Source organism: Mytilus californianus, unplaced genomic scaffold, assembly GCF_021869535.1.
Source record: "Mytilus californianus isolate M0D057914Y unplaced genomic scaffold, xbMytCali1.0.p SCAF_14, whole genome shotgun sequence".
Classification (NCBI taxonomy): domain Eukaryota; kingdom Metazoa; phylum Mollusca; class Bivalvia; order Mytilida; family Mytilidae; genus Mytilus; species Mytilus californianus.
This window is the reverse complement of record NW_026262626.1, coordinates 12,712,001-12,739,102: the sequence shown is the minus strand read 5'-3', so window position 1 is coordinate 12,739,102 and position 27,102 is coordinate 12,712,001. Positions and strand designations below refer to the sequence as shown.

Genomic DNA, 27,102 nt, shown 5'->3' with positions numbered 1-27,102 from the left:
TGATCTGTCGAAATCAATCTACCTATTTACAGCAATCAAAAAATTATGTTGATCGGAGAAAAAGTATACCAAAAAAAAAATCTTTATTTTATACATGACATTAAAAAATCATCCAGACTTTGCAGACGTCAAAATGTAATCATTCTTACATATTTAACAGAGATCATGGAAATGGTACTCATGATAAAATTAAACAAAACGTTATTTGCACAATATTTGTGTGGGTCTTTTTTTATTTTGTTGCATTATCTACTCATGACCTTTATAATGAAAGAAATGGAATAACACTTATTTTACGTGAACGTTCCAACGAAGACTTCCAGGGTTTGACAATCAATGCAAAAAAATCGAGAAGAACCTACAAATATCTGCAATAATAGAAAAAAATAAGAAAAAATACCACTGAAAACAGTTAAAGTTTTGGACGGACATCCATTTTCTAATTTTTTTTTCTCAGTACTCTTTTCGCAATTGTAAAACAGATTATTAAGGAAGTTAACTCTTCCCTAAACATCAAATACCGGAGCTGCGTAAAACAGCTAAAACATTCAGCGAAAATACTGTTTGAAAAGTTTAAATCTATTATAATGTGTATTTAAATTTAGATTTAAATAAAGAGATACATACACTGTGGATTGTCAATGATACTGCAAAGGTATGTTGGGCACAACCTGGAGTTTTTATAAATATTACCGACAACATATTAGGAACATATTGTAAATGGACAGAAGGACAAGGAAGGTAAGATAGATTGTCTGCAGCATATATTATTGGATAAATACAAGCACCCTATCAAATTTTAAAATATGTCTTTTAGAACAAAAATTAACAGAAATATTGAAATAAATCGACACTTACACCAGTCTCTTTTAAAAATATTTTGTGCATTTTTTTGGTCTATAGTTTACGCTGCCATTTAATTTGAGGGTGTTGCCAATTAACCAGGAACAAGTGTTTGATTGTCAAATTATATACGATATATATTTGTATCTTCACAAAACTCCTGTTCCACCGTATCCACTAAAAAAGACATGGAAGGTTCCCTCCGGGGTTTTTTCCACTTGAATGTGGTAATTAGAATAATTGTTGAAAGTAACTAGTTTTTGAATACTAAGAATTTTAAATAAGGTACTTAAAAGATTTATCAACAAAGTTGATGCAGTAAGTGTTTATTGCTTAAGTTTACAGTATTGATAGAGCGGTGTAATTTTAAATGCATTAGTATAATTAAACATCGAAGGATTCGTAACACAAAAAACATTGGAACACAATATGCAGAGCTTTATCGTAGAACTTTGGGTTTTGGTCAAGATTTTCCTTCTTGTACTTTGTAAGAGGACGTAGTTAAAATTTGCAAAATTCTTGCCAAATTTTTGTTTTGAACTATGTTTAAGCAATTATGAATTGTTTGTGACCTGTTAAAATTTTAAACAAACAAAATGTTGATACCCAAAGTTTACATATACAGTTGTAGAAGTGTGAACTGTAGGACACACGGAATACTAAAACGAGATCGCTACTGGACGTTAAGCTCTAAATTAAGACTTTATTACATCTTACCAGATAAAATAAATTAGCATGCGTTAACTGTTATTATAAAGTCAACTTTAAGTTAGTAGTCAATGTCTTAGTACTAACATGATTTAAAAAACATGTTTTTTCTAAGATTAGCTGTGGATAGTTTAGCAATTATTTAGAATCTAAGGTCTGATCAATTTAGACAAAGTTGACCTGCTATTGATAAGGCTATTGTTTGATTTTCTTTAATGTCATGATCTTTTCACGTATTCCACGTAGGTGTTATACATCCTTGCCTTTTAATTTTTTGTGTTTTATCGTTTCTTTCTATCATAAATTACGTTTTCCAGTGGTTTTACGTTCTTATATATTTTTTTGGTCGAGCGTTCATGATGAAGGTTAACCATTATCGTCATTTAATCTTTACAGCCTATGGGTAAAGCATCACGCAAAACAAAGAAAACTGACGGCATTTAATTTGCGCAAGCAGGAACAAATTGTATGATGAGTCTCATTCGATACAGCTTGCAATGCTTCTTATTTTGGCCACACAACAAATGAAGTCAAACTAAATTTAAGCATCACCCTTTCCCTAAATATCGAGTAGTGAACTAAATCAATTGCAGAATCCTTGGTAGAATAAACAAAATTGCCTTACAAATTTAACCTATTTCAACAGGACTGGACCAAAATGTATTCAACCCAGAAGTTTTTTTGAAACAAACGAAAATGCAAAACTTTCCCTAAATAACGCCGTTAATTTGTTCCTGTCTGAGAGTGTAGAACTTAGCAAAGAGGCGTGCGCATCTGCCAATAGGGGTTCAGTGGTTTATGTTTTCCCTTTTAACAATCGTAATTTTATCAAAAATAAAATGTCTTGATAAATATTGCAGTTACGTTATTTTTTTTCGAAAATTGGTGATTGTAACTAACTGAAAATTATCAGCTATTGGTCTTTTTTTATCAGCTCTTTTTCTTCGTACTTTTTTTCTGTCATTTCCTCCACTGCTTTTCTTTTCGTGCACGTTGATTTTCTCCCTTTCCATACAAGTAAAACACCTTTTCTCTCTTCATCTGGTTTAACGGTCGCATTCATAAAACCAATCTCTGTCGTTCCTTCAGGTGGTTCTACAGTCACAGTCATATGAACCATCTTTTTTGTTTCTTTGGGTGGTTCTACGGTCACAGTCATATCAACCATCTTTTTTGTTTCTTCTGGTGGTTCTACGGTCACAGTCATATCAACCATCTTTTTTGTTTCTTCGGGTGGTTCTACGGTCACAGTAATATCAACCATCTTTTTTGTTTCTTTAGTTGGTTCTACAGTCACAGTCATATCATCAATCTCATCATCGGCCACATCCATATCACCTATGATCCACCATTTGCTGTCTTTTTCAATTTCGTTGTCAAAAGTCTTCTTAAACAATCTTTCTGCATTACTTTCACTATTTTCAGAGGAGTTTGATGTTGGATTTTTCTGTTTGTAAAAATATCTTTCACAAATTTCATCTACGTCAGGCGGGTCAGCTTGTGAGAATAATATATTAGTTTTCATAAGAATCCAGGGCACAACTCCGCCGGCCAGAGTTGCTAACAGCTGGTTTGGAAAAGATACGCTGTAGGAATCACCAAAAGCTAATACGACAAGCGTCACGAATAATAAGAATAAGAAAATTACGAAAAATTGTCTCAGGGCTATACAAAAGTGTTTACTGAATGGTCCAGGGCCATCTGGTGTATTTTCACAAATGTTGAAGAAGAATTGTTTTGTTGTATATTGTTTATCAAATTGATCAAACAATAAAATTACGCCATTTGTCTTGAATTTAGCATCTCCATCATAAGTACCGATTGATCTGCACATACTTTTATTAGTAACTTTTAATGCTTTGTTTGTATGTTCTTTCATTTCTTGTTTTGTTATTTCGTCCGCTCGAAGTCGTTTACCGTATATAGAATGCTTTGAACAGCTTTATTAAAGTTCTTATAAATCTGACTAATTCCACCAAAACATCTATTGTAGTACAACCATGCTAAAGAAATGGTCGATATGTACTGCATGGCATGTGACGAATTTAAAATTAGTCCAACCATTGTATATGTCGCTACCTTCATCAAAAATATAACAAATTCAAATGTCAGCAGCACAGACGACAACATCAAACAAAGTAAAAAAAACATCAATCCAATTTTGTATAATTGTAAATTTGGCTTCGTCTCTTGTTGGTCACTTGTTTCTTCGTGTGACGTTGTATTTTCTTGTTGTTCAACATTATCTGTATCTTCGTGAGACGTTGGGGTCTCTCCTTTGTCAGAACAGATATCTTGAAAACTGAAAAAACGATAACAACGGTTTTCAACCTCTATTTGTTTCCAGATTTTATCCAAATTCAATTGCACGTTCGAAAAATATTTAGAAATAAGCATAAAAAGTTAACAGCTATATGAACTGTCGGAAATAAATAGTATGCAGATACGGTGAAAGTAAAAGGTACTGCTAATATCCAGTACGGTACTGCAAAAACTACTCCAAACATTCCACATACAGTAAAGGGCTTCAATAATACTTTTATTGACCATCGAATAACTTTCCCCTTGGACCGATTACACATACCACTAAAAATTTCTGTTAGAATTTTCCGAAGTAAACTTGTAATATTCTTGATTGGAATTACACTGGTCATTTCTTCACATAAGTAACCAAAGCACATGAGAGCATATGACAAAATAAATACAACATGAATTGGTGTCCCGTAATAGGTTACATTGTTCTCAATACGCACAAGAAAATTTCTTGTTTCTGCTGCTTTGTGTCTTGATTCCCGTATATCGTATTCGTAAACATAAAATATACAAACACGTATAATCCATGGTAGGCATATAGCTACTGATAAAACGAAGCGAAGTAAAAAGTGCAATAACTTGTACCATGGATATTTCATGCTAACACATTTACCAAAGATATTTGCTTGACAACAAGCTTTCACACCTTCCTGATTTTTTATTTTGCATTTTTTACAACATGCTGTCACACATTTCATTTTTTTTGTTCTACATTTATTACAACATACTTCCTTGTCTCTTATATCGAATGTTCGACAACATTTTCCCACACCTTCATCATTTTCTATACCGCATCCAAACAAAAGATCACGTAATGCGCTAAATAGGCTTGTCGGGACTTCATTTTCGGCAACAATTTCGTAGGGATGGACATTGAAATACACCTTTGACAATTTGAATTGATGGCTGTTTTCATCGTCAATTTTTTTAAGTTCTTTTTTAAACTTGGTCATATTTTCGAATTTGGAGTATGGTACATATTTTTTTTCAATATTCATTAGTTTATTAAATCTTTCACATATTTCCGTCCAACAGTTTGTTCGGGTTATACTTACAGTGAAAGTGTAAGGGTCTTTAAGACAATGAACAAACTGTTTCGGACCAAAATTTGGATTATACAAGGATGGCGGAATTAACAAGGGGCAATACAACGACACAATTGCAATCACTATGTAAGAGCAATAATGTATAGCCCTCATCCATTTATTTTTCAAAACACGGTTACACTGCATTTTTCCGTTATAATCATAATGACAACATTCATAATAGAATTCAGCTTCTCCAGATATATTTTCTATATGTTCGTTACATATTTCCTCGTATTCCTTTGTAAAATTCAACAAAAACTTCCGAAAAACTATTTCGTATTCCAATTCTGTCAGGTTAGTAATGCAACCTGGCGGTTTAGATTGTAATTCAATGAACGAATCTTCAGTTTCATAGCTAAGAAGCGATAGTGAAAGCATTTCGTAGATTGGTATTAATTGCAGAAGCCCGTTTCCGTGAGTTCCTGAGACACGTTTCCATTGTAACGGTCGAAATAAATCGCTATCTTCAATAACAGAATTTGGGAGCCCTGTGGCGTTGTCTAAATTAAATGTTATTGTTAGTAACTTGGCAGTTTTACGTAAGTTCCTTTGACCATGTCTCGGTTGTTTAAACTTCAGCGTACATTCTGTTTTTGATTTGGAATCTGAAAAAAGAAGATTAACACTGAAACCTATTTCATATATAGTTATTCTATAGTAGTATCAGATGGGTTTTTGTCTCTTTGGCATTCATACCCCCTCTCCTTGTTTTCATATTTGTGAACTTTTGAATTTTTAAATATCTTAAATAAACAAAACGAACATCGGTTTTCAGATCGTAGAAATCTTTTATCTACAGAAGAAATAATTCACAAATGGTGTATCCACAATTTTGATACAAGACAGAACCTTCTTTAATTATGATTACTCAGTGTCAAAATGAAGACAGCAAGTTCTTAAAATAAAATGTTAAGACAGAATTGTAATTGAATTTGAGGTGTAAATTGTGACTCTATTGTTCTAAAAATGTGGCCATTTATTATATTTGGCATGCGCATATATAAAGATAAGCTACGCTTTAGCGTAGTAGCGTCTCTTTTAAGCTTTATTTCGTAACTGACTGTGGTCATCACCAGATAGCAGCATAATACATCACTTTGCGAGAAGTAGTAACTATACACGCATAAATTATCAAAGATTTATATTCTATTTCTCGACGCAGTCATGGTCGTACAAAAGATGTTAGGTATTCATTACACGGAGCTTCATTCATTACCCCTTTCAAAACTTCATTCTCTGTACAACTTATGGTTGCAAACCATTGTTACAAACCCCCCCCCCCCCCCCATTCATACCCATTTAAACTCTCGACTATCATCTCGGATATTGCAAGTCACAGACTTTTCAAACCAGTTCGCGTTGAAAAAGACAAAAAGGAAAACAATCTTTCTAAAACTTAGCTTCGCTAACAAAGGTCTCGATGCAATCAACCTGAGCAACATTTATCATAAATAAGTTCATTAAAAAATACCTCCATATTTTAATGATCAGTCTGTACCTTTTATATCTTACACATATACCAAACCAATTGCAACTAAAATAATCAATTATATACATGTGTTGTAGGATCTTAATATTAACGACTTTGAGCCTAATCCTCCTGACTGCACCTGTGCTAGTTCCCAATTTTTATATAATCTAGCCACGTTATTACTGGTGACATAAACATTGGGAATAACACTTCTGCGAAATGTTTTATCTAAAGGCCCGAAATATCGGGGGCTTAAATCAATCAATTTGAAACACAACTTCACAATACTGATGGACTCAGTCAATGATTGAGCCAGGCAATGGGTTAAACGCAAGGAAGAAGATGTAGATTCTCTTACCTCCATGACAAATATGTTGTTGTCCCCGCAGATAAAGCCCCAAACAGCATCGTTTTTGTGTGTAAATCACATTAGATAAACTGCTTGATAAATGAATTAGGTATTGACATTTCACTTAGAAACTCAACAAATACTCTCATGACACTTTCCAAGGAGGGAATCCCGGATAACCATAGGTCTGTTCTATATATAAAAAAAGAAGATGTGGTATGATTGCCAATGTGACAACTCTCCACAAGAGACCAAATGACACAGCAATTAACAGCTATAGGTCACCGTACGGCCTTCAACAATATGCAAAGCCCATACCGCATAGTCAGCTATAAAAGACCCCGAAATCACAAATGTAAAACAATTCAAACAAGAAAACTAACGGCTTAATAAATGTACAAAAAAATTAACGAAAAACAAATATGTAACACAGCAACAAACAACAACCACTGAAATACAGGCTCCTGACTTGGGACAAGCACAAACATACATAATGTGGCGGGGTTAAACGTGTTAGCGGGATCCCAACCCTCCCCTAACCTGGGACAGTGGTGCAACAGTACAACATAAGAACGAACTATAAAAATCAGTTGAAAAAATGCTTAACTCATCAGATGTGGGTACTAAAAAATTCCAGAGAACGTTAAGAGTACATACAATCTTAGACTCTTTCATCATGCAACAGTATTAAAACATTTGACATTTCTACACTTTACGTAGATAAAAATTGCTTGTCTTAAGGAGGGATAAGTCGTAAAAAAAATTCTTAAACTGACATTCTCAAGATGCCAGATTTGTTTTATTGACAACAGATTTGTTACGTTTGGCGGACGTGTATTTTCAACACACAATCGGCATTCCCATGGAACCTAACTGTGCCCCTTTTGTTGCCGACTTGTACCTTTATTTATATGCGGCTGAATTCATACATAAACTTCTTAGGAAGAAAGAAAGAAGTTAGCAATATCGTTGAACTTCACTTTCCGCTATTAAATATTTGGTGACTATGTTCGACCCATCTATTCCCATCTATCTTGATATAAAGGATAAAACTTACAGTTAAGTCTGCCTCATATCTTGACTTGCATCTATAAATTGACAGTGATGGTCGGTGGAAAACAAAACTTTACGACAAAAGAGATGATTTCAGCTTCCAAATTGTGAATGTCCAATTTCTATGTAGCAACATTCCAGCAGCACCTGCATACGGATACTATATCTCCCAGTTGATACGATTTTCCAGGGCTTGTATTTCCTATCATGATTCCCTTGAAAGAGGGTTGCTGCTAATAAGGAAGCTATTTAACCAAGAATTTCAAGCGGTGAAGTTGAAATCTTACCTTTTAAAGCCATGGCGTTGTCAGTTTATTTTTCGACTGTAGGAGTTTAAATGCCCCATTCGAATTCTTCGCCTCTCTTATATTACGTTGGAAACAATAAGAAAAATACATGACAGTTTATGTATTTCTATACTTATAAATCAGACTAAAAAATAAGCAACTACAACATTATAACAATCAGAACTTTTTTTAAGAATCATTCAAAAGATATTTTCTTGGTTCTTCTCACAAGTCAAAACTAAACTGACAACGCCATGGCTAAAAAAGAAAAAAAAAACCAGACAGACAGACAGACAGACAACAGTATACAAAACACAACATCGAACACAAAAGACTGAGCAACACGAACCTAACCAAAACTTGGGGTGATCTAAGGTGCTCCGGAAGGGTAAGCAGATCCTGCTCCACATATGAGTCTATCCTTTAGTACTGTATTAATATTTCAACAAACCGAACATTTTGATTAGACCGAATGTTCTAAACACAATCTTTTAGTAGAGACTAGCAATACGCAATAAGGTACACTAACTGATTATTCCTTCTTCCACCCAAAGAATTAAAATGCAACAAAACGTACGTTGCGTTGTTCGAAATCAAAATACAACATTTAGATTTCAAGGAAATGATATTCTAAACGGTTAAATAACAAAACATTTTGATTGGGATATAATAGCTAATTTAACAATGTTTTGATCATTGAATTATGTGATCAATATTTCAAAAATAATTCAAATTAGTTAACACAGTTAATATTTTTTCCTAGTAAACCATATTGATCTGAAAACGTCTGACTGAACAACACATCATTAAGCCATTTTTAGTATTTCCTGTAACTTTCAAGCCTATCCACTGCGGTAAATTCCTTGTAGTCAATTAAAATGTATGCAGGCTATGTTCAGAAATGAACAAATACCCTGACAGTGTACAGATTTACAACATACAGAACTGTCTTCAAATCTACTTAAAAGTACTTAACTGATTGCCATCGAATTGTCTGAACCGTACTGAATTACCACAGATGATAATTCTGAAAGTTGGCTAAATTACTGAACATGACTAAAAAAGTATTGTTCAAACTATTCAAATGATGTTAAGACCAAAATGACCGTTTCATGTCGACGATGCATAGAAGAGGAATTAAATGCACTGTATAATATATGTGTTTATTCCCGCCTAGATGTTGTCTTTGATAGAAATTCAGGCACGAAATGTTTGTATTAATGAACTGTTTTAATCATAATTCAAAATGATTTGAGGAATACTGTGGATCGTTGACGGTGGATATTGTTGTTAGCATTACTTCAATTCGGACGATCCCACCTTACAATTCAGTATCAGGCGTTTCAGTAAATGTTCATTTTCATTCAATTTCGCGTTACGTCCTCTAGCTATATTTCCATCTGTAGGCCCTTTTCAAGAAAGTGCACATGACAATATTAAAGCGCAATAGGTCCGGATGAATGCAGACGATCAATACATACAAACTTTCCATCCTAATAAAAAAAAAAAAAAACTTTGGAACTAAAGATTTACGTCACAGTTCATTTTAAAGTTACCAATTACAATAAAACCTCATCAAAATAATTGAAAGAACATCGTGATTAGCATGATTCATTTATTCCCCCGCTCAAACTATACAGTTAATATTAAAGTTGAAAAATGGACGTAACAAAATTGTTGAAAGCCGTACGGTTGCCCATAATTGCTTACATCCACTTCATTTGAACTTTGGTGGATAGTTGTCTCATTATCAATCATTTCATATCTCTTGATTTTTAAAGTATATATCTGCTTCATATTAAAAAAGAGTATTTTAACTTTACGCTAAACAAACCAACCATTAGACTGACCGAGTTTTATGTAAAACTGCAACACATTTATTTCATGAACTAATGAATCTAGACAAAAACCATGCTGAAAAACAAACAGCGTTCGTTTATATTGATAGTAAGAAAATGCAAAGTTTTTTGTTGTTTTAATGCCAGCAAATATTTGATCTAAATTCCTTGTGTATCTATGGTATTGATATGGAATACAGTTCGCTTTACAAGTATATTTGAAATTATCTTATTTCAAACCTTTTCGTTTGAACAAGTTGAAGCCAAGAGATCTACAATTCAAATGTTCTTCCAATAACTTTTAGAAAAAAAAACGCAGATTTTTCAATACTTATTTTGTGCTTAACATGAAAACAGATATCTTTCTTTATTCATGATGGCGGCGCCCATGTGTTTTCAAGAACAAGTATAAATTAACCAAATTGTGGCCTGAAAACTGAAAGTATGAACTTTGAAATATAGCACATAGTGAAATGTAAAGACCATATTACAAATAGAACTATCAAGATAAAAAGCAGAATTGCGGATTAAGCGCAAAACATGCCAAGTCCAAGAGCGCCCAATAACACGAGGTTTAAAACGGGCACCATGCCCTTTCAATATACTCCTGGATCAAACCAAGGAAGTTTTACCTTAACAAATGACTCCTTATTTCTTTGGAGAAGACCTTTGATAGTTAGATATATCAAAATAAGTGGAAATGACCCGAGTACAAAAATTGTATGGAATGACTATGACCGTAGTTCGCAAATACTTCAAATCTCAGACTCTGACGATAAAAACAAATTTATAAATAAACAACCACATAAAGATTTATTTAAATCAACTGTGTCTGTTAGTGTTGGGAAACAAAAACTGTTTGTTGTAACAATATTTTATACAACAAAAACTGGCATGGTTCAGGGTCAGGCTTCAAATACCTGGCTCCAGACAGAGTTCAAGTCCATCAATGAAGTGATTAACACTATTATAGAATTTCAAAAGAAAGACAATAACAATTATGATGTAGATAAACTTTTTGGTGAAATACAGTCAAACATGTGCATACTAAATCACAATCCGAAAAGAGACGAAACAAAAAGGGACGAGAGTGAAGAGACACAAGTAAACAAAAACAATAACAATTCAGATCAGCTGGTAACATCAAATAAGCCTCAGGAGAATATCAACAATAAGAATATGAAACAAGGTGAGGAATTGTTACTTTCTAATCATGAAAACATGAAAATGATGAAAAATCTATTCTGTGCCAACTGCAGAAACAAAAGACAGAAATAACAAATCTTACAAAAACAATTCATGCTCTAGAAAATGAATTGGTGGAAAAAGATGCAAAATTAGACTTATATATAAGTGCATGTCAAGAACTTAAATCAAGGGTAGACAACATGGAAAAGGAAAAGATTGGTGAAGATAAAATGTGTATGCAAATGAATATTATTAAAGAGAAAATAAAACATGAAATAAATGAACAAATTCAAGTTAAATCTACACAATTAGAGCAACAAAACAGACAGATAAGTTTAGATATGCGTCAAGAAAACAACATCAATAATGCAAAAAATATAGAGAAATTAAATGGAATTGAAAAAAGAAATGAAAGAGATGTGTGTAAAATCAAAGGAAAAATCTGAAAACTTCACTAGTGATAAAAATATTACTGAAACTCAACAATTGATAGCAGATCAAACTGTACATGTAGCTACTAGAAACTCAAACAACAAACCACTGACCAACGTTGGTAGCAAAACTAATGATGAAAACAACACCATGGTTTATAATAACAACAATACGACACATTCCGCCACAGCTTCAAAAAGCAGCTCAACAGAACAAATCAAAAATGAAATGAAAGACATTACAAACGTATGGATTATAGGATCTTCGATCATTAAAGACTTAGATGCAAAAAAAAAATGTATCAATACAAAAGAGTAAAAGTAACTACTTTACATGACAAGACAGTTTTTGGTGCAACTAAATTCATAACATCAGGCAAAGTAAAAGCCAAAAATATTGTGTTCCAGATTGGATCAAATGACATTGAAGAACGACAGACAGAACAGGTCATTATGGAGATAGAAAATATTATACAACAAACTAAAGAATGTGTACCTGAAGCTACTATATCATTTGGGGAATGCCTTCCACGAATATACAGGGACAAACTACATACTAAAGAGTACAATGAACGCGGACACATTCTAAATTTAGAATTGTCAGAACTGTGCAAAGAAACAAATTGTCATTTCATAAAATATGATTATATTAGTCCAGATCATTTTAGAGATGGCATACATTTACAAGGTTATGGTATTGCAATACTTGTTAGATGCATGAAAAGGGTCATTAATCCTTTAATTGGTGTAAAATCAGGGGATAGAAGAGATCAGAATATACATGGATCTGATTATAGAAAAGTACCAAATTATGGTCAGAAAGGTGTGCAATATATGCATAAAAATTATCAGGCACACACACTGGTAATTATATGAAAAAAGATCAATTTAATAGTTACTATGGTCATAATCAAAACCAAAACATGTTTTCATAAAGTAATCATTCTAATAACTATAGGAAAGATCAAGTTGAGGGTAATGGAAACAGAGATAGAATGCTCGAAATGATGGAATTATGCTCCAAGAAATGAGAAATATGAGGTATTAAGTCAAATATATGCAATATCAAATGTACATGTAGGTACAATTGCATTTTAGTATGTAAATATTCAAGTTTTGATAAGAAAATTTTAGTCTAAATAATAAAAGGATTAACTAGTATTATTACAACAATAAGATGATTAAAAAAAAAGTACATGTAATGAGATAAAATTGCTTATTTTTCAATATACATTGTACATGTTCGTGATGGGTGTTTAGAAAAATATATTAGTTTCATGAAGAAATGTAGAAATATCTATATATATATATAATTTTTGGGTGATTTATTATGTTAAAGTTAGTTCTACAGAACACTTGTAGTATTCAGTTAGTTATACAGAACACTAATAATTATAGAGGAATTTCTCTTATAAGTAATCTACCAAAAATTGTTGATGCCATATTGAATAATAGGCTAATCAAGATTGTTGACAAACAATTAAGTGATTGTCAGATTGGTTTCAGAGAAAATCACAGAACAGCTGATAGCATCTTTTTATTGAAGTCCTTGATTAATAAATATCTACATAAAGAGAAAAAAAGATTTATGCCTGCTTTATAGATCTGAAAAAGGCTTTTGATTCAGTATGGAGAACTGCTTTACTTTATAAATTATGCAAAATGGGAGTTGGCAGGTCTTTTTACAGAGTTATAAAACAACAATACTTAAATACTAAATCATCTTTGAAATACAAAGATTATGTATCAGAATTTTTTAATATTGCTAGAGGGGTTAAACAAGGAGACACCCTGAGCCCCACTTTATTTAATGTCTTCATAAATGATATTGTAAAATATTTTGAGGGAAATGATGCAAGTGCCCTTAAGCTTATAAATAGTAAGGTTGGATGCCTCCTTTTTGCGGATGATCTTTTGATCCTGTCAGAATCGAAAGAGGGTCTCCAAAACAGTTTAAATATGTTAAATTATATTGCAACAAATGGCAACTCTCTTTAAATACAAACAAAACAAAATCCATGATTTTCAGTCAGTCCAAACAAAATGGTGAAACATCACATATTTACTATGAGAATGAAGCCATAGAGAGCGTATCAGAATATTCATTTTTGGGAATGTTGATAAAATGTAATGAAAATTTATCACAAAGTACTTTAGAGCTGACAAAAAAGGCAAAAAAAGTATTTTTTGCAATAAAATCCTATACTAAATCATTGAATAATCTACCTATAAAAGTAGCAAATAATCTTTTTGATTCTTTAGTAAAACCAATTATGACCTATAATTCAGAAGTAACATATTTGGATACATATATTTCTTTTCATCGAGCCAAAAACAGAGCCTTATCTTCAGGAAAACAAATTAATCAACTTGATTTTACAGACAAAACCCTTATTGAAAATATGCATCTTAAATTTTGTAAATCTACTCTAGGAATAAGAAAAAATGCATCCAATTTAGGAGCAAGAGTTGAATTAGGAAGATTGCCTAACGAATGTTTTATTAAAACACAAACCCTTTTATATTTAGCTAGACTATATAATAATAATATTAATCCATTGATACAGGAAGCTTTCTCTCTAACACAGTCTCTAGATTTGACTGGAACTTATTCATGGTATACATATGCAAAAAATATTGTTGAAGAGACTAATATTGACCTTAATATTCTTTCTAATTGTAAGGACATAAAAGATGTAAATAAAATAAAAAACGATATAAAGTTAAAAATGAAAAATAGATATGAAGATTTATTTGAAACTAAATTCGAAAACATTGATGATAAAAGTAAATTTTATCTATATAAAAAACTTTAAAAAGATTGCAAACTAGAATTTTATCTAAATATATCTAATTTTCAGATAAGGAGATTGATCACTAAATTTAGACGAAGTGATCACTCCCTCTTAATTGAAAAGGGGAGATATTTTAAAATCCCAAGAGAGGAACGACTTTGTCATAAATGTAAAATACTAGAGGATGAGAAACATTTTTTACTCTATTGTGATTATAATAACACACTAAGAAATGCCTTTTTTGAACACATATGTACTGAAAATAATAACTTTAATAATTTAAATGAAGATGAAAAAATTCATTATTTACTAAATCCATCAACGCCTTTACAAACAAATAAGTTAGGATTCTTCTTGAAAAAGTCATTAGAACTGAGGGCAGGGGACTCTTAACAGCTTGTTTGTTTTTATAAATTTTGATGCTGTTTTTATTGTGCTAGTTTGATATGTATGTATATATGTTTATTGTGTTAATACATGTTGGTCACAAACTGTAAAGTTTATACGACAATAAAATATTTGATTTGATTTGATTTGATTTATTAAGTTATTACAAAATCAAATGATATCATCGCTTGTTATTATAGTACAGGACAGGAGTACGTTTGTGCTTGAATTTTAGATGGTTACGCAAGTATGCACTTCTAGATTAATATTTTATTCTTAAGCACATTGTTTAGTTCTATTATTTCAAATAAACATGCAAATGGTATATGTCTTTTGTCTTTTGTCTGTATGTGAATTGTTTGTGATAAGTGTCAATCGGATGAGTCAAGCCATTTCTACTTTATGCTCTTATGTTATACTGTTACACCAATGTCAGTTGTTATGGGATGGTTGAACGCTAAGAAACATGGATAACCAAATCAAGAGCCTTAATTCAGTCGTTGTCGTTGGTTGGTACATGTCATATTTATTTTTCGTTTATTGTTGTGTCAAACAGCAGGCCGTTTTTAGTCTTTTAATTTGTTTCACATTCTGCCATGTCGGAGACTTTTGCAACTGATTATACGGAATGAGTTTTGATCATTATGTTGACGGTTGTACATAAACAAGAGACAATTTGAAACCAAATAATGTACTACTCTTCACAGTAACAAGATACAAACGATAAACATGGAACCCCGTAAAAAGTAGAGCAGACATATCTGAAACTGCAAAGCATATGTTTCGAATTGAAACTAGATAACAATGTTATAGAAGCTCCTATGAAACAGTCCCTGTTAAATGCAAATTACTTATGCTATCAGAGAACAGATTTACACATTATTAATTATTTCTTGTTTATCATAACAGATGTAATGAATGGAAACGGACATTTAAGATATATTCCCGAGTAGGTGTTTAACATATTATTATACTTTTGATTTTTTGCCTGGCGGTCCACAGTGGTATCATATTGGTCATATGTATAGTTTTCTTAGTAATAACGTTTCAAACTCCGGGAAATATGTACAATACATTGCATATCCGAAATGAATACACAAAAGAAGGGGCATATGATCTGTGTATATAGTACATATATTATACAATGTTTGAAATCTCTTACAAAAACAAAACTGTGGAAGGAGTATGGGTACCCTCTATTGCAGCTCGCCTGCAAGTCCATTAGCCAATCCGCAAGATTGACTTTCATAAATAATATATAACGAGACAAATTTTCATTGTGCGCAACACATCCAAAAGTTCTCGAGTAAACCTCCTTTTATGTCAATAGTTCCGTCTCTATTGATTTGTCAACTCAAAAGCTAAAAATACCAAGTATATATAATTTTAATTTACACGGGTAAGCCAGGGATTCGTTTTTCTCATCCCCAACTCCCTTCCCTCGGCTTCCATTCTCTCTTTATTTAAATTCCCTTCTCTTTCCGCATTCACCTTACCCCTGTCAGTGTTCCAAATTGAAGAAATTCTTGGAACTTATGCTATTTATTTCTCATGGAATGAATTTTGATATTTTTTTTCAACAAGGAGCATTTAAAACGAACTTGTTATGAATAATATTCCCAAAGCAAATACAAAGGGAAAGTTGTTACTAGACTATACCTAGGATTACACTTAGACCTACGGCTACAGTTGACGAAAAACAAGGGGTTATCTCATAATATAAAAAAAACAATAGAGATACATAGTAAAACCAAATGAATTTTTGTTTGTTATGTAAATAAATCTGTTCGACGACAGACTAATGCAACGCAAATGGTCAAAACAGATTTGAATCTGTATTGGCTATCACCTAAAATTCCCGTAACTTTGTATTTTTTTAATTCTCCGATTGCGTGTTCAACTTTTACTTTATAGAGTATGTAAGTCTATTTAATTTTCTGCACTCTACATATTCTTGGGTTTTCAAACAATCTGTTGTCTTCTTTAGAGTGTCAAATCTGGATGTCTGTTTGGATATCTTTTGTCGCCCATTAAAAACAGCAGAGAACCATACGCGTTTCCCGAGAAACAGAGTACTTCTCTTTAAGTTTTAGTTCCAAAATTGTGTCTAACCTTAATTTAGTATAGCAAAATCAGAAAAACATTCGTTAAGTGGGTACTTTACAAACGGTGCACTTGATAATCACGGGAAAATACAATAAGCAATTTACACAAAATAATCAATAAACCCGCCGCAGCGCAATGCGTTTGGGCTATTAATGTCCTTCGTTTTCACAATTACACTTCTATATCCACAACTGATCCCTGACCTAATTAAATAATGTGCAAATTTTTTTAGCAATTTCTTCTCGCATGATATACCTTTGCACCTTTTAATCAACACCGGGATAAATTTTGCGGATAAACTTTGTGTGACTGTCATAAGTGCACTCTATAGGACAATTTCAAGAAAAATTGTACTGGTCTCGGATCATGAATTACAGCTCATCCTTCGAGCAGACCAGACCCACCCATGTTCATGGGAGAGAATTATCGACATGCCCAATTCAGAAAAAAAAAGATTGTATCAACACCGGGATAAATTTTGCGGATAAACTTTGTGTGACTGTCATAAGTACACTCTATAGGACAATTTCAAGAAAATTGTACTGGTCTCGGATCATGAATTACAGCTCATCATTCGAGCAGACCAGACCCACCCATGTTCATGGGAGAGAATTATCGACATGCCCAATTCAGAAAAAAAAAGATTGTATAACTATACCGAACGGCAAGTATAATGCCATGTAGAATAAATAGTTCTTAAGGACCCATCCGCTGTATCCCCTCGTTCTCTTAAAAAAAAGAAATTGTATGTCTTAGATTTAACATTAACTATTGTCAACATGCTCCTTGGTTGATCGCTCTTTCTTAACACTAGTCTTGCTGAAATTAAATGTATTTATTAAAGTTGAGCATACACGTGTTTTCTATTATGTAAACAATCACACGTGATTGTGTGTCCGCATAGTGGTCATCTATTGGTGTTTATATTGGATAAACAGGTTTGTGTTTTAAATATATGATATTTCGGATTGGTCAATATTTGTCGCGTTGCGTAAATATATTGAGTATGATATTTGTTATGTAAATAGCACGGGATTTTTAAAGCGCGAATAGTTGTCTTGTTTAAGTAATTTAAGATATATGGTCATTCGAAGCTCGTATACCGTTCAGTAAGGCAGCTTAGTTTAGGTTAAGATATGTCCGAACCAGTACTCGATCTGAATGAAGAAGATTTGTTAAGGGACCCCTTACATGGTCAGCCCGAACGTCTTAACGCTTCCAATTCACAAGCTAATCAACAAAACCGTGACTTAGTAGACACTTTTGGGCTTTTTAAAGACTATTTGGATAAGAAACTTGTTGATTTAAAGTCCGACATTCTGTCAGAACAAGACAATTTATCCAAGAAATACAGAGATGAGGCTAATATTAAGTTCAAATCAGAAGGGAATCGGATTCAGTTTCGTTTTAATGAGAACATTATGGATGGTCTTAACAAAATCCACAAGGATCTTGTATCTGTTGCTTCCCCCCTTTCTTCTATTACTGGTGATTTGGTGGGTAAACTTAAAGAAAGGAACAAACTCATCAGGATCGCTGATAACTCCACTGGGGGATGGGTTACGGTTAGAGAATATGAAAGTAACGATATCGCCGAAAATGATGAGGACGAGAAAAAGATTCGCCAGGCCGAGACTAGAGCACTCAACTTCAAGTCAGCCACAGCTTCTGCACCCAGTTACCAGCCATCCAAACAGCAAGGATACAGTTACTGTTAATGATAAGTATCTAGATATAAGTTTGTTATCTTCTAGCTATGAATGCAATAACGACGAACTTGACGAATTTATGTCACAAGTTCAATTTCTTGAAAAATTAGATTTTTCTGCTAGTCATAACTTTAAAGGTGTTAAAGGCAGGCTTGCAAAACATTACGATTTTTGGGTTAAGATTGGAGCTAGTGATTTTGTTTTAGATACAATTAAAAACGGTTATGTAATCCCATTTTTAGTGCCTCCCCCTAGTATGCACATGAAAAACAATAAATCTGCTGTTTCTAACTCAGAATTTGTGGATAAAGCCGTTTTAGAATTAGTTGATTCTGGATGTGCATATGAAATTCCCTTTACGCCTTATATTGTTAATCCTTTATCAGTAGCCACCAATAAGTCCGGAAAAAAGAGGTTAATATTGGATCTTTCAATTTTAAATAAATCCGTCAAAAAGAGAGATTTAAATTTGAAGACTGGAAAACAGCTATTCAATTTTTCAAAAGAGGTTCTTATCTGTTTAAGTTCGATTTAAAGTCTGGTTATCATCATTACGACATTTGTCCTCAGCAACAAACGTTTCTTGGTTTTTCCTGGAATAACAAGTATTACTGTTTTTCAGTTTTAGTTTTTGGTCTAGCTTCTAGCCCTTACTTGTTTACCAAATGTTTGAGATCTATGGTCAAATATTGGAGACAAAATTCGATTGTTATTGTTTTGTATTTAGATGATGGTTTCGGAATGGCTTCGGATTACGAATTATGTCGGAAAGATTCAGATTTTGTCAAAATATCACTAAAAGAGGCTGGTTTTTTAGTCAATATAGAAAAATCTGTTTTTGAACCTACCCAAAAGTTAGAATGGTTAGGAATCACTTGGGATTCTGCTCAATTCTGCATTTCTATTCCCGAAAGAAGATTAAATGATTTGTTACAGTCTATAGATGAAATTTTAGACAGATTTTTGTTTTTCTCTGCTAGGCAATTAGCTCAAGTGACTGGTAAGATTATTTATTTATCACCAGTGTTCGGAAATTTGACTAGATTGATGACAAGATATTGTTACTTGTGCATCGTGCAAAGATTGAGCTGGGATAAATTATTACAAATAGTTTATCCAGCTGAGATTTTGAATGAGCTTAAGTTCTGGAAATCTAATGTGCTTACTTTGAATAAAAAGAAATTGGCTATGTACAGCCCTTCTTCGATAGTAATTTTTTCAGATGCTAGTAATGTAGCCTGTGGGGCTTATACTGTAGAATTAGAAAATAAGATTTTTCACAAAATGTGGAACGAATTAGAAGATGTAAAAGCTCCACCTGGAGAGAGATGAGAGCAATCGAACAGGCCCTATTGTCGTTTAGTACTCTATTTATGGGCAAAAGTTTAAAATAGTTTACTGATTACCAAAACTGTGTACGTATAGTACAAGCTGGAAGCATGAAGGAAGATTTACAAAATCTTGCCTATTCTATATTTTGTATTTGTAAAGAGCACAATATATTCATTAAATTACAATGGATTCCCCGCACATTGAATTCAAAGGCAGATTTCATTAGCAAAATGAGTGATCATGAGGATTGGCAAAGTTTTTATCAACTGTTCTCGCAGTTAGACTAGACGCTAGTCTGTGATTTTTCACATGGTCCTGATATCAATTTCGGTATTGCAGAGGCATGGTGAATGAGATTTTACGTTGTACATATTACTCAGTTGACAATGTAAAAGATGAAGGATTTTTAGCGACATGGCCCTAGTATCATATGTTGTAGTATGATATTGTAGTAGGCACGGTTGATTGTTTAATGTCATATGCATTTTATTATAATAATTTATATGAATACTTGTTTAATTTTCCTTTATTGGGTAACACATTTTTCAGATGTTTTCAAAACCGGAAGAATCCCCAAGGGTGACTGGGGAATAGAAGTATGGTCACCATTGGTCTTCCTCCGACCGGCAGTAAAACCCTTGCTAAAGTGGGGCGTCCGTTTGGCTGTGCGGGATGTACAAATTTGCAGCCACGTCCGGTCAGAATGGGGACGTTAAATCCGATGCCTCGTGTAAAGAGAGTGCCACGCTCTTTGCACGTTAAGAACCCTTGCAACAACTCTTTGAGGGGTCCGTAGGTGACCTGTTGCAAGGCTAAATTTCTGCCCCTATCCAATATACCCTCATTTCCCGTGGCAGTCTAAATTTCTCCGACTTTAATCCCGGACACCCCTATTACAGATCCTACCTTTTGTATTTATTGTTAATTTGTTCTCGTCCTGAATATGCATGAAATATTTGCCACTGGACGTTAAGCAACCAACAATCAATCAATCAATCAAAACCGAAAGATGGATTGATATTAGTTCTTTTCGTCAGTCACAATCTCCATCCATGCAGCTCCTTGTAGACCAGATACCTTCCTTTTGTTTGTCATCTAGAGCACCCAACACTCAACGACAGTATGGATATGTTTTCAACGCTTTTTGTAAGTGGTGTTTATCTATTAATATTTCAAACACGTTACCTGCTTCAGTTATTTCTGTCGCATCGTATTTAGTTTATTTGACTAATATTGGTAAATCTACTAGCAGCATAAATGAAGCTTTTTATGCTATATGTTGGGCGCATAGATTAGCCGGAGTTGAAAATCCGTGTAAATCGGATTTGGTTATTTCTGTGAAGGAAGGATCTTTGAGATCTGTTGGACACATTGTGGTTAAGAAAGAACCTATAACACCAGAAATTTTGTATCAAATTGTTATGCTTTATGGTACCGATAAATCTAATCTTAAAGATGTTAGAATAGCATGTATGTGCCTTATAAGTTTTGCTGGATTTTTGAGGTATTCAGAATTAGGAAATCTGACAAGAAATAATATTGTTTTTCATGATTCGTACATAGTTTTACTGATAGAGAGTAGTAAAACTGATATTTACCGAGAGGGTAGAGATGTACTCATTTCAAAAACGGACAAAATTACATGTCCCGTTAAAATGTTGATGAAATATTTAGATTTAGCAAACATCAAGTCAGACAGTAATGATTAGATTTTTCGTCCTTTATCTTTTTGTAAATCTGTAAATGGTTACAAATTAAGAAATGGGAAGCTTTCTTATACTACTGCAAGAGAAATTCTGTTATCTACTTTAACATCTATTGTATTAGACAAAAAGTATTTTGGTTTGCATAGTTTGAGGTCCGGAGGCGCCACTGCTGCTGCAAACGCGCATGTGGAAGATCGAATCTTCAAAAAACATGGTCGCTGGAAATCAGACCGGGCTAAGGACGGATATGTCAAAGAGAACATCAGTGAACGTCTGACAGTAACTAAAAAGTTAGGAATTTTAAAAACACACATTTGCGCCTTTCTTTGTTTTGTCGAAAATAGCTGCACATCCTGGCGAGCTATTCCTATGTAACAAGTGTTTGTTTTTATTTTATAAATACTTTATATGCGTTTGAGGTGACGAATTAGAATATAAATGTATTTATTAAAGTTGAGCATACACGTGTTTTCTATTATGTAAACAATCACATGTGATTGTGTGTCCGCATAGTGGTCATCTATTGGTGTTTATATTGGATAAACAGGTTTGTGTTTTGAATATATGATATTTCGGATTGGTCAATATTTGTCGCGTTGCGTAAATATATTGAGTATGATATTTGTTATGTAAATAGCACGGGATTTTTAAAGCGCGAATAGTTGTCTTGTTTAAGTAATTTAAGATATATGGTCATTCGAAGCTCGTATACCGTTCAGTAAGGCAGCTTAGTTTAGGTTAAGACCCCTCTCCCCCCCACCCGGATTAAGATGCTTGTATATTTGAAATGTTTTCACGCATAGATAGATAGATATTTATACTATCAGTAGGACATTGTTTGTTTGATTATTAAGATTTATATGTATATATGATTTCTGATTTTGATTTTCTATTTTGTAGGCTGTCGTGTACTACGCAGCGGTGTTGCCGATATCATGACATCGGGACTCAATATTTTGTTTTAATAAAATTTAACAGTAAGCTGGACATGCTGGCGAGCTATTCCTATGTAACAAGTGTTTGTTTTTATTTTATAAATACTTTATATGCGTTTGAGGTGACGAACTAGAATAAAATTTCTAACTGTTTCAACCTATCCGCCGACAACTGCGAATTGTTTTTTCATATCTCGTGTAAAATTTATTAACTGGTGTTTGCCCATTTTATCATACTCCGTTCATTTATACCATGTACAACCTGGATAACACCTTGCACAATAATTATTGTGTACACATTACTACATATATTTCTTTAAAAAAAAAGAAGGTTTTTCAACTATAGAAAATCATTGTAGGAGTTAGACTTTGACCTTTATACCCACATTAAAAGTCGAATTTGTCAACCTCAGCGTTGAGTATTATGTTTTAATATGTACAGGACATGATATCTAATTTAGATTATGTAATCCCATCAGTTACGGATATGTCTGATATGAGTAGTTTACCAATAGGTATGATATTGTGAATTATTTTGTTTAAACCTATCAGACGTACCTTTTGTTTGCTACTGTTGTGTACGCGCATTACCATATCTTTCTTTTTTGATAATATCATTCTATGGCCAAGGTGATGAAAAGAATTATTCAACAAAGTTAGTTATATCATTATTTTCCAAATTAGCTGTGGAAATGTCTTATTTTAAATTAACAAATGTTTAAGTCCGTTTAATGCTATACATTTTAAGTACATTGTCATCGTTGTTGTCAACATGAAGGTTAATATTTAACCAGTTTTCACACCTGCCTCCTAACTTCTGTTAAATAAATATCCTTTAACACTAATTAGTATATAAGTAGTTTACCAATGTTTTTAACTTGTTAATCAATTTGAAATAAACCTAACAACTGCATTTTTTTGTAGAAGGAATTGCATCAGCACAAAATTGAAGCGAGATGAATAGTTCGAATATATATGCTCTCCTCAGTATGTAAGCATATTCTTCTACGACAATACAGAATCATTTGAATATGTCACAAGAGAGACAAGAATACAATCGGTTAAGATTAAGAATATACCATTATTGTGGCTTGAGAACAAGGATCGTGAAAACATGCATCTCATGAATTAAAATACAAACACAGAACTGGATGTCCCTCTGAAATACAGACTCATTATAGAATGTCACTTTGGTATATTTCGCCTCTCTTTTACTATAAAATAGAGATTGGAAATGGGGAATGTTTCAAAGAGACAACAACCCGACCAAAGAGTAAAAAAACAACCGAAGGGCACCAATGGGTCTTAAACACCATGTTAACATACCATATCAGTCAACCTATTCGATGATGATGACAGTTATATACCTTTTTAGTCGATTCGTGATTGGTAATTTTCAGCTAGACCCAGGGTTTTTGTTGGTTATGTATTGCTCATTGTTCGATTGTCTATGAAGTGTTCGGTAGACTCTTGTTTGTCTTTTCGCCGAGTCTTGTGATTTTGACTGCTGTTGTTGGTTTCTTTAGAGCATGGATATTTTGCTTCTGTTTTTGGAGGCTTTGTTTGAATTAGGTTTCCTGTGGCTGAACAATAAATTAATGGATGCACTATATGTATTAAGACTGGATGTTGAAATATCACAATGTATCAATCTGACGGACTTAAACAATACGCAGATGTTTTTGCATATTTTTTGTAGCTTTTTACAATGACATACAACAAATTAAAACAGTTAGAATAGTAATCGAAAAAGAATCCATTTCGATAATGAGCTTTTTGTTTAAAGAACTTAAAGGAAGATTTAAATGTGTAAACCAAACCCGTGCACTGGTTATGAAAAATTTTAATACGGAATCAATTTCTAAAAAGGGTTTTAACTTTAGATTTCATCATGCAAACTTCTTCATAAAATCAGGCTAAAAATGTTACGCAATCCATATTGAGGCTTTTTCAAAATGCACAATAATACTATAGCTGAGTTACAGCCATGGAAATACGGAAGAGGTGGACTAAAGGCCCTCTAACACGAAAGATTAAAAAAACTAGGTAATTTTGGTTGAAAAATAATTGGAAAAAATGAGCAAAGTTTAAAGTGCGATGTCTATTAAATATCATGAATATTTCAAAGATTTTAAAGTTTGAAGATATCAAAATTCCATTTTATACAAAGAAGACACAATTTGAATGTTTTCACACCTATATGTCATGGAATTTGCATCAAATGGCTTGCCCTGTTTATTTAACTTCTTCCTTTGTTGCAGACTGAAAATGCAAGCTATATCAAGTTTGCTGATAATTGAGTCTTTTTTTCCGTTTTGGATATAATATTACCGTGTCTTTGAAAACTTCCTTCAGCGGATATTTACAAATATTATGTGTAATTTTGAGAAACAAGCATACAATTGGACCATTTACGCCAAAGGAAACATTAAAGCATCATAATTTTAAAAGACTTGGCCGAAAAGTAATGAAAACAGGTGATATGAAAGTTTTTTTTACCCTGAAAATTCAACTTCCAAGGTGTTCCTTGTATGCGGACAAATCATAAAAACTCTTGTTTTTATCTGTATCTTTATGGTAAATCTGGCTGTTTTACGAATTTCAGTAATTGTATATTATGATTATCATGATTATACAAAGATTAAACTTCCGATTTTAAAACCAATAAAACCGAAATTTTTCAATGTTTAAATGTTCATTTGAAGAAATTGATGATAAGACTTAGACATTGGCATATTTGAGAGTTTATTTGAGGGGCATGTATAATCCTTCGTCAGGATAAGGCAATATGGCCGCTATTCAAATTAGCATCACATGTATTTGAAGTTTTGCCATATGATTTTGTTATCGGGAAATATTTGTCGCATGCAAGTTCCACCAGATCATTTTCCATGAAAGATATTGTTCATGTACACGAACATTGTGGTAAATTATTTAGTTCGTACATTAATGCGTTCTTTATTTGCAAATTAAAAAACCACACAAAAACACGTAGAAGAGCATTTTAATTGCGTTATATCTCTACTTTAAAATAGGCATAAAATTAAATCTTAAATTATGAGTTCAAATTTCAGCTGTAAAAGAGAGGCGAAAGATACCAAAGGAACATGAAAAACTCATAAGTCGAAAATAAACTGACAAAATCATGGTTAAAAAAGAAACAGACCTACAGACAAACAATGGTACCCAAAACACAACGTAGAAAACTAAAGACTGATCAACACGAACCCCACCAAAAACTGAGGGTGATCTCAGTTGCTCTGGAAGGGTAAGCGGATCCTGTTTTCAACCGACCCTCATTGTCAATTTCTAAATGTAAGTCAAGATATGAGGCAGACTTAACTGTATCTGTTGTATCCTTTATCTCAAGTTGGATTGGATAGATGCGTTCAACATAGTCACCAAATTATGAATTATTTAGTGAGAAATCATCATCTATTTAGCGAAAAGTAAAGTTAAAGGATAAACTTCTTACTCCTTTTTCTTCTTCCTAAAAAAGTTCCTGTATGGAGTCAGCCTCATATAAATAAAGGAACAAGTCAACAAGAAGAGGGGCACAGTTGGTTTCTTATGGGAATGCCGATTGTTTGTTGAAAAACACGTCACCCAAACGTAACAAATACGTGTATGGTGTGAATCAACAAATCAAGCATCTTGATAACGTTGAGAATTTATTGATAGAATCAGAGTGATTTTTTATAAAGTAGGAATTTTCCCTCCTAAGTCAAGATACTTGTATCTAAGTTGGGCCACAATACTTTCTTAACGCAATTTGTCCAAAATTATGCAGGAAGCAATGTTTCGTGTAAAGGTATATATGGTTTTACAGAAGACATAAATATTATTTTTACTATACTACTATTCAAAAATACTCCCTCTCTAAAGTGGATTTGTAGGTACATTACAGTTAGAAATTCAGGTAAAAACTGGCCCAAAAAATCATTCTCCAAGCATTAATTTCACCTGGAAAGAGTATACTAAATATATTATGGCCCAGGTAAAAAAAGCGTTGTCAGATTTTTCCCAGATGACAAAACAAAATGAATATTAAATAATTTAATTATTTTGACGATTGATAACTTTGATCACAGGCTATTTTCTCCTATAAATGTTGTTTTGGTAAAATAAGAAGTTTTTGAAATAAAAACAACTTTAATAAAAGATTCACTGTTCACTTACCTGCAGTAAGAATTAACAGAAATGAAATGTGTATAATATACAACAATGTTAACATATTAATTTCCATGGTCTAGTTTGCTCTGAGTACATTGAAGTAGGATTTTTAAAGTTCAAACGTTTGCTTTTAATCCAGCATTCGGAATAGTCCCATATTTCTAAAATTGATTGATCTTGTACATGTTATACATGTTTCAACGAATTCCAATTAAAATGTTTTTGCATTCAAGGTCTAGGTGACAGCAATGAATAAGTTCTTCTTCAGTTAATACTGTAGATTTTTAAATTTGGAATTAAATAAACGTGCATTTATATTTTATATGTGCAATCCGTTATTATTATATCTCAAATTAAATAGGTGTGCATATATATTCTATATGTGCGATC

General features: G+C 32.8%; 1 protein-coding gene across 2 annotated transcripts; it reads right to left on the bottom strand.

Annotated features, from left to right (window-relative positions):
* Window positions 1-1,971: 1,971 nt before the first annotated feature.
* Window positions 1,972-26,889, bottom strand: LOC127724212 (uncharacterized). 2 transcript variants are annotated; one of them, XM_052231107.1, is made up of 2 exons: window positions 26,719-26,889; window positions 1,972-5,557 (listed from the first exon to the last, which is right to left on the bottom strand). In XM_052231107.1, exons 1-2 carry the CDS (start codon window positions 26,783-26,785, stop codon window positions 3,912-3,914), a joined length of 1,713 nt encoding a protein of 570 aa, XP_052087067.1. In that variant the 5' UTR covers window positions 26,786-26,889; the 3' UTR covers window positions 1,972-3,911. Both variants share the same exon structure in this region, with proteins under 2 accessions (XP_052087067.1, XP_052087068.1).
* Between the last annotated feature and the right edge of the window lie 213 nt (window positions 26,890-27,102).